Source organism: Candoia aspera, chromosome 6, assembly GCF_035149785.1.
Source record: "Candoia aspera isolate rCanAsp1 chromosome 6, rCanAsp1.hap2, whole genome shotgun sequence".
Classification (NCBI taxonomy): Eukaryota; Metazoa; Chordata; class Lepidosauria; order Squamata; family Boidae; genus Candoia; species Candoia aspera.
In genome coordinates this window covers 31755801-31774290 of record NC_086158.1, presented here as the reverse complement: position 1 = coordinate 31774290, position 18490 = coordinate 31755801, and the positions used below count along the sequence as shown (strand labels likewise).

The following is an 18490-nucleotide window of genomic DNA, read 5'->3' as shown; positions in this document are numbered from 1 at the left end:
GCCAGAGCTTTCATGGACCATAATCAACTCCAATCAGATGCATGGAATTTATCTTGAGCAAACGCACATGTGGATTTGGTGTGAATACTTCCTTGGATGACAGTCAAGTTTCATACATTAACGCATATATAAAACCATGAAAAATTGACTCTGTGTGTGTGTGTGTGTACAAATCAGGTTACAACATTAGAAAATGCTTGCTGTGAATTTAGACCTTTGGGAAAAAAAGTTATGTTTGATAAGAAAGAAGAACAATAATCAATCAACAAACTTTTGGAATTTCCAGTATTCTCCATCAAGCTGGATGTGAAGCAAAGTGGGAAAGAGTGGACAGGGAGAAAAAAGGGTAATTCGGTGTATAGCAATAAAGCCTTCGTTTCGTGACATTCATTTAAGAGAGAGCACTCAAAGATAATAATAGCAGGCCAGATTGGAGCAGGCTCAAAAATATGTTGCAAAAGTTTCAGATTTTATTTAGGACAGCTGGGACAAAGAAACATGGAATGGCTATTCCTTGCTTTTGAAAAAAACAAAATCCAACAATTACTCAAACTGTTTTCAGCGTTAAATAAAATCACACTTGAAAAGACCAACATATTTTGAATTTTTACCGATTTAAAAATGAGCAGAAAGCCAGTGAAATGATGCAAGTGTGCATTAAAACTTTTTCCTTTGTCAACTCACAGGAAGTATTTCCCACAAGATGATGAATTCTAATCAGGAGGAGGTCACTTTGGGCACTTTTCTCCAGTACATTGAAGATATGGGCATGAAGGCCTATGATGGCTTGGTCATACAGAATGCGTCTGACATTGCTCGAGAGAACGATCGGATGAGAAATGAAACCAACCTGGCTTACTTGAAAGAAAAGAATGAAAAGCGCCGGAAACAAGAAGAAGCAATAAAACGGTAAGGATTGGTCTTTCTCTTAAAATCAAGAATTTTGGCTTTGTTAAAGATCTGTAGCATATACATGGTCTGGAAGAGCGGTTGTAGATTTGAAGAGTAAATGTGCAGTTGTAGAAGTTCGGTTTAGTTATTCCAGTGGCTTTCTAGGATAGAAGTGAGGAAGTGAATCTATGAGATGGGTAGCCTAAAGGGCAGCTTTCAGTGGACTAATATTGGATTAGGAGACAAACTATGAAGTTGGTAGCCTAATAAAGCAACTTTATCATTGTTTGGAAAGAGTTTTGCACTGATATACTGTATTACCAAACATCTAGTACTGCTGTAGGTAAATTACTTAGGTTAGTCATCACATAGAAGAGAGGTGAGCATCTATTTGCCCAAGTAGGAATCACACTTCTTTTTTATGCTGCTGAGGATTACAGGGTTATGTGGTGTGTCACTATGGTGTTTCTGGATGTAGGCACTACAATTTAGGCTTCTTAAATTAGCTATTTTGCCTCTGCTGTTTGCCCCTAAGCCAGAGAAAAACCATACTGCTGTAATTTGGTGATTTGCTATTGCATTTTGATAGTATGATGGGGGGTAGCTCTGGAGGGAACAAAAACCAGAATTGGGGGCTTTATATGGCTATTGGGCCATAAATTGTCTACGTTTGTCATTGAATGGCATGAAGTAGGGAATGCTGAGCTTTTCTGCAAGAGAATTTACACAGGTATCCTGGTATAGCATTATTATACTTGTATATGATTCAGCTGCAATTTAGAGCCTTACAGGTATACAAGCAAGTGCTAGATATGTCTGATTCAGGACTGCCAGCAGAGAGATCACATTCCTCTATCAGCAATATCACCATCCTGGTTTTCAAACTCCATCTTCATTCTGGGTGTAGCTCTGAACTGAAAACATTGTAATTGTTCAAGTGTGAGTGCATGAAACCAAACTGAGCCATGGCACCTCTGTTGTTTCTAGTGTCATTGATCTAGTTTCCCAATTAGGTTGATTTTTTTAATGCAAATACCGCATGAATATTTGAGCCACCTCATATAGGCCATACTGTAAAGATTAGTTATTGCTATCTATGCTCATTAGTTACTCCACCCATTATTTTTCATTATTACCTAATCCCAATCCCAGCTATATACCTATTACTAGGAATATTTTCATGGCATACGGGAGGGGGAAAATATTCAGTTGGACGCAGGAAATAGTAACCTGTGTAATAATTCAGAAAGCCCTAACTGTACTTGAATATTTTCCTGCAGGAAGAACCTTAAAACTGTGCATGGGGACCAAAAGTTGAAACATTAATCTGCATATCCATATCTGGGCTGCTGCAATCACACTGGGACATCCAGCTACACTCAGCTGATGAGGAGGAAAATTTTTATATAATTTTTCCTGCTCAGTTCAGGAAGGTCTAGAAGAAGCCAGGCATACAGAGGCAATGGAAGGGCCATATATGCATATTTCCTATCACCCCATCATTTTAAACCTTTCATATGCAGGAAAATGGCTACATGGGGTTATATGGCTACACTGTGTTAGTATCCTCCCTTCCCCTTCCCCTTCCCCTTCCCCTTCCCCTTCCCTTCCCTTCTCTTCCCTCATACTATTTTACAATGAGAAGAGTGTTTTTTCCCCCCAGTGGCCTCTGTCACTTTGCACTATTCTAACAATGTGTACATGCATGCCTACATAGATCTCTAGGCTCTAAAGCTATTGTGTTACATGAATTACAGCAGGTATGCCTTATTAGGATGCAAAGAACTCTACTTAGCTGTTTTCCTGATAGATTTAACCACCAGCCCAAATTTCATTTGGTTATATTAAATGCTGAGTTTTGTAATATCTTCAGCTGTAGTTATGATTGTGCACTTCTAAGGTATAAGGTTTATTATTTCCTCTTTTATTTTGTTGTTAATTTTTTGGAGGGGGTCCTCTTGATAGTATATACAATATATCAAGATTATCTCTGGCAAGAGCGGGATAGGGACAGGGCATCCATCCTGGCTCTTCTTGACCTCTCAGCGGCTTTTGATACCATCAGCCATAGTATCCTTTTGGGTTGGCTCAGGGAGTTGAGGGTGGGCTGCGTGGCTTTGGGCTGGTTCACCTCCTTCCTCCAGGGCTGAGTAGGAAAATTTAAATCATTGTCTTCATACTCCAAGCCTTGGTTTCTTGTTTTCATGTCAGTCTACTTGAGAAGACTATGACAGAGTAGAGTCTAGGCAGAGGAGCCTCTTAATTGCAATGTTGAGGTTTGGCAATGTTGGGTCTTTGGAGATCCATAACCTAGCAGACTCTATTGCTAGTCTTCCAGAGCAACCTATCTCACGTTGCAATTGCCCTCTTCAAGTGAGTGATAAAAAGATAAAAATGAGAAAAAGAAAACTCCACTTGGGGCTTTCTCCTTTTAGACAGTTTTATGAATTAGGCCTAGAGGAAGAAAGCAAATATAGTGGCAATGGGAGGCACCAAGGAGGTAGCAACAATCAGGGCTGCAACTGGGGGTGGGGGCAACCGGGGCATGTGCCCCAGGCACCACGCTGGTGGGGTGCCAAAATGAGTGCTGGGGGGATGCCAAAATGAGCACTGGGGGGTTGCCAAAATGAGCACGGAATCCATGTTTGCCCTGGGTGACACAGACCCTAGTTGCAGCCCTGGCAACAATTGGATGGAGGGAATAGATGAAGGTGTAACTAGTTTTTCAATGATGAAGCAAGAATTTTTAAAATGTTGGTCCAAGACATGGAAGTGATCCAAACTCTGCTTCAGCCAACAAAATGGACTATCCCTGGTCCTCTGAGAACATGGCCTGGGAGTTGATATGGCTGTTTTACTGTATTGCTAGTGACCCAAATGCCAGGCTTGATGTATTCCCTGGTATGAAATGGAGGAACTTGCATTCCATGGGCTTTTTAATATCTGAGGGGCCCAGGAAAGAATGACCATTGAAATAATCCTTTTCCCAGCACATCTTTGTCCTTCTCCATATTAACCAACCAACCAACCTCCCTCCCTCCCTCCCTCCCTCTAAAGTCACTGCCCTAATAAACAGAAGTGGTAAAAACAGATTTATTGAGATAACCATGAGGGAAATAGGTTGAAAAATAATGACTATATTTTGACTAAAATGCATAGCTGGGAAAGAAAAAAAGGCCATAAATTAGGCTTATTGTTAAGCAATGAGGTCTGCAGAAGTTCAAAGTCAACCTCAACATGGATTCTGTGGGCTGAATACAGATGTAATCTTTAGGTCTTATGGTATTGGATGCCTTGACTTTTCAGAGCAAAAACAAAGGGAAATTTTAACCTTTACATTAAAAAAGAGTGTAATTTTGCTTACTGCAAAAGAATATCTTGTCCACTGTTTACAGATGACATTACCTCAGTTGTCAAATTGTTACCTCAGTTACCGTATTTCTGTCCTTTAATGTCAAGGAAGCTCCATCCATTCAGGATATTGGAGGACAGATGAATATTTTTAGTTTATCAATCAGCTCTTATGGTTATATACCTTTCCATATACATCCTTGTTATGCTGTTCTTGCCCAGTCTTCCTCTTTTTAAAAAAGTACATTGCTATACAATATTTCAGCTAATGAAATAATTTCTACCTTAACATAATTTGAAACAGAAATTAGCACAACATTCTGAACACCTTTATTACTCCATAGTTACATTGCTATGATGGCTAACTATTGGGGGACAATTGTATCATTAAACATGGCCACTCTAAAGGTATGATTTTATTTGTTTTTATATTTTATAAAGTGCAATTAAATAAATATGTTTCCCATAATTTAATTTTCTCAGGTCTATTAACCTAGCAGTCTTGCACCTTTTGGCCACATCACTGGAAGGTGGGAGCATTAGCACTACTTCTTAGTGAGCAATTGAGTATAATTTCTTGCATGTTGTTCTTATAGCTCCATAAATAAATGTGTTAGAGGCTACTAGAAAGATGAAAATGTGAGATGGAACTAAAATATTCTTGAAAGTCAGTTGTAGATAATAGCAGACAAAGAGAGAAAATTCAAGCAGCAAAACAATCCTTATAATGAGCCATTTGTCCTATTTAGCAGAAAATATTAATCTATTTGAAGGACTTTCAGGGTACAGACCCGTGAACAAAGATATCTTCTGTTGGAAGGGCAAGTTTGGTTTTAAGATAAAGAATGAAAGAGAGGACCAGAGGCTTTGAAGTTGCCCATCAGCTATCAATACCTTAACAGCAAACTGAATAGACAGATAAGTCATCTGGAATTTTAAAGAGTCAGAATGTTTCTATTATTTATTTAGTATTATAAACAAAACAAACTAACTTATCAAGTGTTATGCCTGTTAAAGATTACATTTGTGATGTATGTATGTATGTATGTATGTATGTATGTTCCTGATAAGCAAATCTATACTTTAAAGTTTTCAAATGATCTATGTGTAATCATCTTGATTCTTGTAGATATAATCAAATATTGTTTGCTGTATATATCTGACTTTTATTAAAGGCAGTAGGTACAATATTAGAAAGAGTACTTTAGTTCCAGATATTCTGTACTACTCTTGTCCATGTTCAGTGTTTACTTGCATTAATGTACTGTTTGAAGTTATATTTAAGTTTTATAATTATAATTATAATTATATGTATGTATGTGTGTGTGTGTGTATGTGTGTGTGTGTGTGTGTATGTATGTATGTATGTATGTATGTATATATAGATATATAAATGTGATGATATGGAGGTGGCACAATAGTTCCTAATAAACCAAGATGTTTTGTGGGTATATTTCATTTACTTAGCTATTCTTTCTATCCACAATATAAAATATTTTGCTCAACCTTTTAAAGATGGTGTGTTGGTATGTTTTAGAGTTCATTCTTTAGAGTCAGAACTGGAGATACTGATTATGCAGGAGTGGATCCTTCTGAGAAGTCTGAACCTTGCTCTTTCTCCCTTTTGCATCCTTTTCTATCAGTTGTTCTCCTTCCCAACAGAAGTTCGGTGCTGGTTGCCAGATGAAGAACCTCTGTTTGAATTTTTGTTCAAGCATTCTGTAGTTTTTAGATTTAAGTTTTCTCTTTATGACTGTTCCTCCCTGCAGAAGTAATATTTAATGGCATACCTTGAGGTTCCCCTGCACATGTCCAAGTGCCTCCTCACCTCTAAATAGGATCTACAACTATATCGAGGGGAGGGAGAGAGAATTCTAAATGTATGTCTATAAATATAGAACTTTATATCCATCCTTTTCCTTTCTTTTTATGGGTACTGATACTCAAATGACCTCCTGTTTCTGAAGCCTTGAGTCCCAACTGCCTATGCTTCAGGTTAGACAACTATTTTTAAAAGTGGCAACTTTTGCTTTTCTCCTCTCTGATATTTCCATTCTGTAACTCAATCAACTTTGCATTAAATGGTAAAACTTGATCATGATTTAGATGGAGTCCCAGCAGTGTTTCTCATACATACAGTATGTAGTCTTCTTCTGAACGTTGATAAGGTATTGCACAAAGTTTTGTTTTGCTTATTCCTGAGAATATGTAGGAAGATGTTGCCAAGGGGGAGGAATGTTTTGTTATGTGTGTTCTATGCAAGAGTTGACAACCAAACCAACTGGGCAGCAGCAGGGATAAGTTCTAAGGAATGGCTGCCACATTAACCTCTTGTGATCTATGACAAGTGGACTTCCAGGGAAGAAATGGCAAACTGGAGACAGCTCCACTAAAAGTGGAGCTGATGACTGCAGTGGAATGAAGAGCCAATGAGTAGACCAGCTCTTTGTAATTCCTCTCCAGACAAGGAGAGGACTTGAGATCACCCAGAAGTGCTCCAGAGATCTGCTCCTCATAAGAAGACTGCAAGACAGTGGTCCCTGGGGGGTTTAGAGCTCTGGGAAATGAGGGAAAGCTATCTTTTTGCTCAAACCATGGCCTGCGCTTTTCAAAAGGACCCTGGGCTCCCATACTTCCTTTTCTAATCATTTTTGGAAATTGCTCGTTAACTGCTTTTCAGCTATTAGGAACCTTTGGGTCGGCAAGTTTTACAGCACCAGGTGAGTTTAATTCAATCCTTAGTGGAAAAAAAAATTAAATACAAGTTTAAGGACTTAAAAAGATTTATTTTGGAATAAACAGCAAAAGGCTGAATAGCATTCTGATTTTGGAAAGCTACAAATGGACTAAGGGTCCAGATGGATTTGAAATAAGATTTTGGAATTAATTATAAGAATCCTTCCACTGGGAAAATGCTTTTGTTTTGAATTCTCTTTTAAAAAAAATGATAGGATGAGACTTTGAATGTTGGATACTAGAGGGAATCAAAAGGAACTGAAGATTACAATTAAAGGATAAGAACATTTAAATTTAACCTACTAATACAGAATGGAGCAAAATATCTGGATGTATTGAAGGGTATTTTTGAACAATGGACCCAGAAGTTAATTTTAAGAGTGTCTGCCTCTATAGATAGACTGTGTTTAAAAGATGTTATGGAAGAGGAACAAGTTTTACCTGACAAGATTGTGACTGACCTTGAAGTGGATTTAAAAATGACAGGCTACAAGAACGATATGGAAAAAGATGCTACACTGGGCATAAAAAGAAACCAGCTGATGTCTTAATAATTAAAAGGGATATACCAATAACAAACCAAGAGAGTGACCTGGATAACTTTCCTATATTGGATTTACAAAAGAGATTTGTTAAAGCTTTAAAGACTTTTGTGAGAAGGGACAATGAAAAAATGAAAAGAAATCAAGTTCTAGGAAATTATTTGAAGGGATTAAAGACCAAGATTGTTAAAAGCAAAAGGAAGGAATATAAAGTTGGTTTATCTGATCAAGGTTAAAATAAATATGTTGTTATCTCTGGTAACCCTTAATGGACTGAGATGGGATATGGGAAGAAGAGATCCTTTGTTGTATTTTGAGAGAAGGTGATAAGTTACTAAAATTGTTTATATTTCTTCTGATGAAGGGGGAAGTCATTTAAATAAATCAAAAAGATTTATTTTCTTTATCTTTACTATATTCTTATTTTTTTCTTTCTTTTCTATTTTTCTTTCTATTTTTTCTTTTCTTCAATTTCTAATTTTTTCTTTTTATTCTTTCATTTTTTAAGTTTGTATTAGTTTTTATCTTTTTAATTTTGACTTTAATAACATTTCTATGAAAATGATCTGTGACAAGTGAACATTGAAGACTTACAAATGTAGGAATATTTGCAACATTATTATTTACTATCTTAAACACTTTCATATCTTTTCATCTTATGTGTATGTGTACAGTGTGTGTGTGTGTGTGTGTGCATGTGTGTGTGTGTGTATATATATATAAATATATAAATTCCCTTCTTACCCCTATGGGTGGTATGTGTCTTCCTCAACCTCAGGTCCTCTACCAAAGGCCTGGGAGTTTGAGGGTTCTACACAGTATCTTAGCTGTTCCTAGCACTGCACTCTTCTGGACAGAGAGCTCTGTTGTTGTTCCTGGGATCTGTTGGAGCCACTCTCCCAGCTTGGGGGTCACAGCCCCAAGTGCCCCTACCACCACTGGTACCACTTTGGCCTTCACTTTCCAGAACCTCTCTAATTCCTCCTTCAGGCCCCAGTACTTCTCCAGCTTCTCATACTCCTCCTTCCTGATGTTGCTGTCACTTGGCACTGCTTCATCTATCACCATCACTGTCTTCTGGTCATTGACTACTACCATGATGTCTGGTTGATTGGCCACTACCTGCCTGTCTGTCTGGATCTGAAAGTCGCACAGGATCTTAGCCCTGTCATTCTCCATGACCTTCTGGATTTTGGAGGGTCTAGCCCATACGCTGTGCAGATGTTCCTGTACACAATGCCAGCTACTTGGTTGTGCCGTTCAGTGTATGCTGTCCCTGCCTGCATCTTACACCCTGCCACTATGTTTTGGGCTGTCTCTGGCCTCTCTGCACAGACTGCATCTCAGGTCCAGTCTAGTGTGGTAGACCCCTGCTTCTATGGATCGGGTGCTTAGTGCCTGTTCGTGTGCTGCTATGATCAGTGCCTCAGTGCTGTCTTTTAGTCCAGCCCTTTCCAGCCACGTAGGATTTCCCAATGTCAGCCACCTCAACTATCTGTCGATGGTACATCCCATGCAGGGTCTTGTCTTGCCATGTCACTTCCTCTGCTTGATCTTCCTTCCATGTCTGCTGCTGCCTCAGGCATTCTCTCAACAGCTCATCTTTAGGGGCCATCTTACTGATGTACTCCTGGATGCTCTGGGTCTCATCCAGGACAGTGGCTTGGACACTCACCAGACCCCACCCTCCCCCTTTACACCTGGTATACAGTCTCTGAGTGTTGGACTTGGGGGGGAAGCCTCCGTACATTGTGAGGAGCTTCCAGGTCTTCACATCAGCAGCCTCCATGTCCTCCTTTGGCCAGCTCACTATACTGGCAGGGTATCTGATGACTGGCAGGGCATACATGTTGATGGCGTGCATCTTGTTCTTCCCATTGAGCTGGCTCTTCAGGACCTGTCTTATCCTTTGGTGGTACTTGGATGTTGCTGTCTTCCTTGCCTCCTCATCATGGTTCCCATGTGACTGTGGGATACCAAGGTACTTGTAGCTGGTCTGTATGTCTGCTATGTGGCCTGCTGGTAGTTCCAGCCCATCAGTCTTAACTACCTTCCCTCTCTTTACTACCATCCAGCCACACTTCTCCAGTCTGAATGACATCCCATTGTCCTCATTGTAGATCCATGTCAGGTGGATCAGTGAGTTGATGTCTCGTTCACTCTTAGCATACAGCTTGATGTCATCCATGTAGAGGAGGTGGCTGATGGTAGTTCCACTCTTGAACTTGTATCCGTATACAGTTCTTGTGATAATCTGGCTGAGTGATGCAGAACATCAGTGGGGACAGTGCATCACCTTGGTATATGACACACTTGATGGCCACTTGAGCAAGCTGCCTTGAGTTGACTTCCAGTGTTGTCTTCCACAGTCCCATTGAGTTCTTGAGGAAGGTCCTGAGTGTCCTGTTGACTTTGTATGGTGCCAGGCATTCACAGATCCATGTATGTGGCATTGAGTCATAGGCTTTCCTGTAGTCAATCCGGGCTGTGCTCAGATTGGTCTGTCTAGACCTTGATTTTTGGGCGACTGCTCTATCTATGAGCAACTGGTGTTTGGAGCCTCTGGTGTTGTTCCCAATGCCCTTCTGAGCTGTGCTCATGTACTGGCCCATATGGTCCTGCAGCTTGGCAGCTATGATGGCTGATAGGGCTTTCCATGTTGTGGGGAGGCAGGTTATTGGCCAGTAGTTGGATGGTATTGTTCCCTTGTTGGGGTCTTTCATGATCAGCACTGTCCTACCTTGTGTTAGCCAGTCTGGGTGGGAGCCTGCTTCTAACAGCTGGTTCATCTGTGCTGATAGGCATTCATGCACTGCTGTTAGTTTCTTTAGCCAGTAGGTGTGGATCATGTCCAGGCCAGGTGCTGTCCAGCTCTTCATGTTCTTGACCTGCTGTTGGATGTCTGCTACTGTGATGGTGACTGGTTCCTGCTCTGGGAGATTTCTGTGGTCTGTTCTCAGGTTCTGCAGCCACTTTGCACTGGTGTTATGTGTCTTCTCTTTCTCCCATATGTTTTTCCAGTACTGTTCAGTTTCTGCTATTGGTGGCTCTGCTGTTACTGTGTTGTTGCACTGCATTTGGGAGTACATCTTGGATGGTTCTTTGGCAAACAGGGCATTTATCTTCTTGGCCTCTGCTTCTTTAGTGTATCTCCTTAGCCTGTAGCCAGTGCTGTGAGCCTTTGTTTAGCAGCCTCTAGGGCTTCAGGAGGAGTCAGACCCTTGTATTTTTTCAGTAGCTGAGTCTTATCCTTAATCTCCACACTCTTTTGTAGTTCTACCATCTGGCTAACTTCTCTCCGAGTTGCCTTGATCTTAGCCTCCAACCTCATTTTCCAGTGGGGTATGTACTGCTGTTCTTGATCATGTAGCCAAGCATCTCCAGGATTACTGAGGCTGTAGCGTACACTAGTTAATTGGTTTGAGTTATAGTGGTAGTATGGATTATCGCGAGGGCTCTATTGGCACCTTCTAGCATACTATTTGATGGTACTTCTCCACTGAGCCTCAGTAATCGGTCTTGAGAGTTGACTGTAGCTAGTTTATCCATTGCCTAATACCAGCTGCTGTGCTCTGTAATGGAGAGGGTTGCAGCAATGTTCCAGCTTCAGGTGTTGGCTGCACCTCCAGTTGTTCTTCCAGGTCTTCTTGAGTCTGGGATAGAATGTGTAGTTGGTCTATCTCAAGTTGTGAGAGCAGCTTCTTCTTCACCATGTTGAAGCGTTGGGTAACTAGCTGTTTCTCAGTTAGTGTGGATGCAGGTCTTCTGTCCATCCATAGTTCCCTCATGCGTTTCATATATCCCTTCTCATTAGGTCTGCTGTTGTAGTAGCATTCCATCAATTCCAGGTTCTCTTGTCTAGTCCATGTATGGTTTGTTCCAGTAGGCGACTTATCGTCAGATTGTCTTGGTTGCCCAACATCTGACGTGGACCTTGTTAATCCGGGTGACATCCGAGTCGACATGACTCTCTTAGTTCGTGTCACTCTCATATTTGAGGTAGGCAGGTGAAGCATTAGGGGGCCTTTGCCCAAGGACCACTACTAGTAAGGTAGGATACAGCCTGGATTTGAACCCCAGTCTGCTGCTCCAAAGGCAGCGTTCTAACCACTACGCTATCCAGCTGCACATACACATACACACACACACACACACACAGACATACACATACACATACATTTATATCAAAGATGATTTAAAGAGGGAGAAGAAGTGGAAATAGATTTTTCAGAGAGACATTTGGAAGGAAGAAGAACACTAAGGATTTTAGAGATGATTAACAATGGAATCTTATCTAGACTGAAGACTAAATCCAATGAAAATAAATAGATCATCATTCTAAGTGGATGTGTATCCACTCTGCATTCTGAGTATCTTTCACATTTCACAGATTTATTTCTGGTTATATGTACAGCAAGAAATTATTAGTGAAATATGTATGTATGTATGTATGCATATTTAGCTAGCAGAACAATGACAACATTAATGGAAGGACTGGCAACCTAGTCCTAAATATATTTACACAGAATTAAGTCCCACTGTCTTCAGAGATATCTGCCCAATCTGTTACCTGCTGCAAATGGGCACAATGTTGTGATCTGAGTGAGTAGTCTATTTTAACACAAATAATTTCTTCAAAGTTTTTAGATTAGAAAATTAAGAGTAAAATATCCTTTGAGCCGAGATCACCTCCTGGTGATTCCATGGACTCATCCATGCTATTTCATTGACAACAGTGTGGATTTAGTCTGCCATTACCTTCTTCTGGGATGTTATTTAACTTCTCATTCAAATCTATAGTTTCGATATTAATCTCACATTCAAGCATTAATCAGTCTTGACCCTGTTTAGTTCCCAAGCTCAGAGAAGGTCAGCCAGATGCTGATTCCAGTAATGAGGTGGTGATGAGAAGATACGATAATATGACAACATAAAAATGCATAGGCCTCTTCTATAATTTAAAAATTGCCACTGGCTAAGATTTGTGCTGAGTGAATGTCAAGGACAACATGCTGTGAGTTAGTCTTCCAGGAAAACAAGCCAACCCTGTAATCTATCAGAGTGGAAAATGTAACCATTTGGCTAGCTTGTGATGACTGCAGTAGCACAGCAATATCATCAGCTGTGGTTTTGAATTGGGCTATGAACCAAGCTGGGATATTGAGCTGGTACTGCTTTGATCAAGTGAAAACAGCTTTATAGCATGTTGTTGTTGTTTATTCATTTAGTCGCTTCCGACTCTTTGTGACTTCATGGACCAGCCCACGCCAGAGCTTCCTGTCAGTCGTCAACACCCTCAGCTCCCCCAGGGATGAGTCCGTCACCTCTAGAATATCATCCATCCACCTTGCCCTTGGTCGGCCCCTCTTCCTTTTGCCCCCCACTCTCCCTAGCATCAGCATCTTCTCCAGGGTGTCCTGTCTTCTCATTATGTGGCCAAAGTATTTCAGTTTTGCCTTTAATATCATTCCCTCAAGTGAGCAGTCTGGCTTGATTTCCTGGAGGATGGACTGGTTTGACCTTCTTGCAGTCCAAGGCACTCTCAGAATTTTCCTCCAACACCACAGTTCTAAAGCTTCTATCTTCCTTCTCTCAGCCTTCCTTGTGGTCCAGCTCTCACAACCATATGTTACTACGGGGAACACCATTGCTTTAACTATGCGGACCTTTGTTGTCAGTGTGATGTCTCTGCTCTTAACTATTTTATTGAGATTTGTCATTGCTCTTCTCCCAAGGATTTTATAGCATATAATATTGGAAAGAAAAGGGATAAAGTGTCTGAACATTAATATTTGAAGTAAAATGTAACAATGGGATTTCAGCCAACAATTATTGTCATAGGGTAAACCCGTTAGTATCTATTCATTTCTTGGTTCAGATGTAGTCCAACTTCTATATCATTGCAAAGAGCTAGGGAGAATCGTAGGCCAAAACATTTATATAAACAGTCTGAGACCCACACATTCTTTAGCTGTCACTTTAATAAACTTATCTCCTGTGTGCAATATGGGGGAGACTCTTCATTAATGATTTGTTTTTATCTAATAATATATGCCTATAAACAAATGTAAATCATGATGTAAATAGAAGGAAATGCCAGACTTTTTTCCACATTCTGTCCAGATCTATGACATAGTGACATCACTATATAGTAAATATAGTACTCCACATGCTGTTATCTCACAACCTTAGGGTGGATAGTTTAACTTGGATATACTGCTTTTTGCAGATTGTCTTCCAATTATGAATTTACTGTATTTATAAGTAACAGACATGATCTAAATGACAAAGCCTACTTCCAGAAGCTTGCATCCATATGGTTCTCCATATGCAAGCCAAACTGAATTGTATCAGCCATAGCAATTTCCTTATAATTATCATCTTGAAACATTGGGGAAAAAATAACTAAAATTTACCAATTTGGAAGGAACATTTGCCCTTGGTGCCTGCTATGGTATCAGTCCTTATATGGAGAGCTGTTTATGCCATTAGCAGCTCTCTGTTAAGGAAAAGTCTCAGTTATTAACACAGAGATGAACCACAAGAATGAAGCATCTTGAAAAATAAGACCTATATGCAGCTTCATGAACCTTGGGCTATGTGCTCTTGCCAAATATTTGAATTAGCTCTATAGTGGAAACACATAAAGAGTATAAGGTTTCAGTCCTAATTATATTCCCATGGGATATGAATCACAATATTCTTGGACTTCATCTTTGAATTAAAAGCTCCAGCATCCATAATCACCATTTATTATCCTCCCTAAAAAAACAACAATAATTCTTTTTGGGCCATCAGATGCATTATTTACAATATTCCATATCTTGCTTTCCATTAGACAGGTCATTAGAGTAGCTGTCACAAGACAAATAAAACGGTTCTAGTTTTATCACCAACTACCTTGGTTAATACATTGCTGTACATCTCACTTAAAAGGTGGTTACCCTGTGGCTGTAGTCTATTTATATAATATGCTTAAACAGTCAAGTAAACACTTAGCAGATGCATTCATACAACGTACTATGCTTGATAAGTGTTAGAATATTTGTCTCTTACTCTATTGTACATATTTAATTTATTTGGTTAATTAATGGTCCAGCGTATTGTGAGAACCTAGAAAATAGTTAATTTGGTTATCAGTTTACTGCCTCCATATACTAAGACCCTGTCAGCAACTTGTTGCACAATGCAAGAAATGTTTATGTAGCAGTATCCCTTTCATATATAAAAACCATAGAGCTGAAGTGGTTCTTTAGGGCATCAGTCCAATTCCCATTCAATTCAGGAATTGAAATTAAAGCATTCATTATATAACCAGCCTCTTCTTGAACAAACCCAGTGAAGGGGACTGCCCACTTAATTGGTTTTACTGCTTTTACTATGTTGTCTTAATATTGATCTGGAATTTCTGCTACCAGTATTCTATGCTCTGGGATGACACTCTTGTGTGTGACACTCTTACAGGTAGTTGATGAAGGACAGGTCTTGATTTTTTTTTAGTTTGTGACATTCTATCAGGTATTTCATGAATGCTATCATATCCCACCACCACCATCACGTCTTCTCAGTACTAAAAATTGAGTGCCCTAATACTCTCCTTGCCGAGTTTAGTTTCTAGTCCTTTTGATTCCCTGAACCTACTACGATTTGTCTGAAAACTTAAGAGTGTAATATCCAAAACTGGGCACAATACTTGAGAGGATGTCCAACTTACAAAATAAAATAGATCTGTTATACCTTGGAGTTTAGAATTGTATATCTATTAACGTAACTTAAAACTGTATTTGCCTTTTTTCGGTCATATCACTGTTGAGCTATATTCCATCTGCGATCAGCTATAATTCTAAAATCTTTTTCATTAGTTCTATTAGCAGGTCAAGTATTCCATATCCTATATTTGTGGGTTTGACTTCTTTTCCTAACTGAAACACTTTTCAGATTGCAGTTATATGAGAGGAAGCCATAAACTTAGCAGTCTATCTACTCACCGCTATCTCCATCCCTCAGTACATGATTCCTTCATACAGAGTTGCTTCTGTTTTAAAGCCCCTTATAGCACAGCAATTTGATCATCTGAATCATATAGATAGGGCCAATTGGCATCATCCTCCCAGTGGCAGGTGTAATCATGAAAAGTCCATATAATTGTCCACATTCACGTGACTGGAATATTCATATACATTCCCAGGAGGTATGATGCCAACCCTAAGAAGGCCTTAAAGATCTGGGACTTCTCACAGGCTGTGGGCAAGGTGACGCATGAACCTGCTGGAATACTGTGTGCCCTGAGTCCCTCTTCTCCTGGCATGGTTGTTCTTTTTTGTGGGTTTCTTGCTTCCTTATTCTGATAGTTTAACATGCTTGTAACCCATCCCGAGTCATTTAATCAATGGGTGGCCTTAGAAATTGAATGATGAAAGCGGTTTTTAAGTTGTATGTGTTTGTATGGGGCCAAAATTAGCATTGAACATGTTGTGAACATTATACATTTTACAGGTGATCACATCAAAAAGCTGATCTTTGGCTACATTATGTGGCCAAACATAATGAAATCCTACTCTGGACAAATTGTGCAGGTAGTCAACTTGCTGTAAAGCTAGCCAGTCATACGTACTATATTTATCCTGGAAATATTAACCTACAGTAACAAGATTTAACAGGGAAAGTGAACCTTTGTGAGAGTATGAAAAAGCTTCAAACAGTGTAGAATTTCAAAACATTCAGGTTTCTTGTGGAAAATATTAACTAATGGACTTTTTTTAAAATTGCACATTGTAAAAACTTTTAATGCTAAATCGTACAAAATGTTTTTTGAACATAGAAAAGAAGTTACCCTTCTTGAGACACTTGGGTGAAATTTAATGGACCGAAAGACCCTTTATAAAATCTGTATAATGCCTTATTAGAAATTAGATCTCTGCTGTAATGTTATGGAAAATTATGAATTTTAGTACTACTAGATGTTTTAAAGCTGAGAAGCTAGTATACATAGAATAGGGAAGCTGTCTACTGCATAACATGCCTTCCCAGAAGTTATTACATTTTGTTGAAAGAAAAGGAGGCTGAAAAAAAGAATTCTGATTGCTGACTAGCTACATTCTGAGTTCAGGAAAAAGTTGATCTCATTAATAAATGAATCTTTCTAGCAAAATGGCACCATCTATTTGCTATATCTATTAGCAAAAAGCAGCTCTGGTCAGTTTGCTTGCCAAATGTTGATCAGCTGCTTTCATAAATGCCACACTAATAGCTAACGAACACTTTCATTACTTTTGATTTGCATTGTAAAGGTTGGGAAAAGAATGGTATTACCCATCTGTGTGACAGTAACGAAAAGAGTAAATACAAAGAACTGTGAACTCTGCACTAAAAACTGCTTTTTGGTGGTACAAATACATAAATGTACTTTGCAATTCACTTGTTAATCTGTTGTTAATGTTCTATGTATGTATGTATGTCTAATATGTATTTCAATTTATATAGCCACACAACTCAAAAACATGACTTTGGCAGCTAACAGTTAAAAACACCTTAAACAACAACAGAATAATAAATACATAATATCGTTGGGATGTAAGAATACATAGGTAATGGAGCAATATTGGAGAACACTGAATTCTGCTGGGCTTTATGAAATGTTAAATGCTAATTTGCATTATTTAATGATGGAAATCATTGCCACAAGAACTGTTGATTACTGTTTGCTTAGATTATAGAATCATAGAATATAAGGTTTGCAGGGCACCTTGGAGATAATCCAGTGCAACTCCTTGCTCAGTGTAAGAATCCACTTTTACAACATTCCCAACAAATGACTTTTAAAGTTAAGATGAATTTTAAAGTTAATTTTATCCAGTTTTTCCAGAGGTCATTTATTTGTGGTGGTATGCTTGTATGAAAATCTTACTATATGACACTCTAATAGACTACTTTTGTATATGATTGGATTAAGGTTGGCAATAGAATTGGTAGAGCAAATAAACAAAATTAGGGATGAAGTTCCACTAGCACCTGTTGGTATCTGCTCAGGCAAGCTTTTCAGATATGGGTTCCAGCTGCCTTCTTCTTTCTTCTTCTTCTTGCCCTCAAGTAACCTGATCAATAGAACTAGGTTCATGTAGGTGTTAAAAGAAGATACTCATGATACATTTCCTGTCATAATTAGTGAACAAAACCTAGTTCTTTGAAAATATGAAAGCTGATTAAATACTCAAACAGGGTTCCCAGTTTTTCCCTTGACAATGCTCTGTTCCCTTAATTCTGGATATCTTTAAAATTATGAAACAAAAAGCTGCCTCTGATAACCCAAATCTGTACAAAACAGACATGCATTGCATATTGTGGGAATGGCAGTGTGTTCATGACACATGTGGAAGTAAACCCAAATAAAGTACCGCTAAGTAGTCCAAATATTTCAGGAATCTGCATATCTATTTGAAAAAATTCCCTGTTTACAAATAGCCTGGGTAGCAATGAAATTATGTTAATTCTCCTTTTAAAAATATTAAGAGTTAAATGTTATGCAGCAAATATCAATTAATCCTTTTCAGTTGCTAATAGATTAAATAGGACAAGCCTCCTGGTAGATTCTGTGTTAGCTGATGGCACTTTCATTTATTAAGTTGAGACCACATGTTTAGAGCCATTCAACAAATTGCCAAATACAGCCTTTGACTTGAACATCAGGATGAGTGCAGTATTTCACATCTTTGGTTAATTCCACACTATAATTTAATTTCTGAAACATTAATTGAATCTTTCCGGGCAATGGCAATATCAAGGGATGTGTATCAAGTAGTTAAGAAGCTTTGTTTGCTTCTATTTTTATGCAGTGCTTCAAGGACAACATCCTCATCCCACCATTTAATGCAGATGTTGCTCTCATCATCCCTGTGACATTCCAGAATAAACAAGAATGCCATGTGCAAGCACTAATCTTAAGAATTAAACTTACTTCATTTAGCTTATTT

General features: G+C 38.9%; 1 protein-coding gene across 1 annotated transcript in view; it reads left to right on the top strand.

Annotated features, from left to right (window-relative positions):
• The first annotated feature begins 697 nt into the window (after positions 1-697).
• The window catches only part of NYAP2 (neuronal tyrosine-phosphorylated phosphoinositide-3-kinase adaptor 2), a 129914-nt gene continuing 112121 nt past the window's right edge, over positions 698-18490 (top strand). Inside the window, exon 1 of the mRNA XM_063306105.1 lies at positions 698-909. Coding sequence (XP_063162175.1) covers positions 704-909 — 206 coding nt within the window. The 5' untranslated portion in view covers positions 698-703. The remainder of the gene's footprint in view (positions 910-18490) is intronic.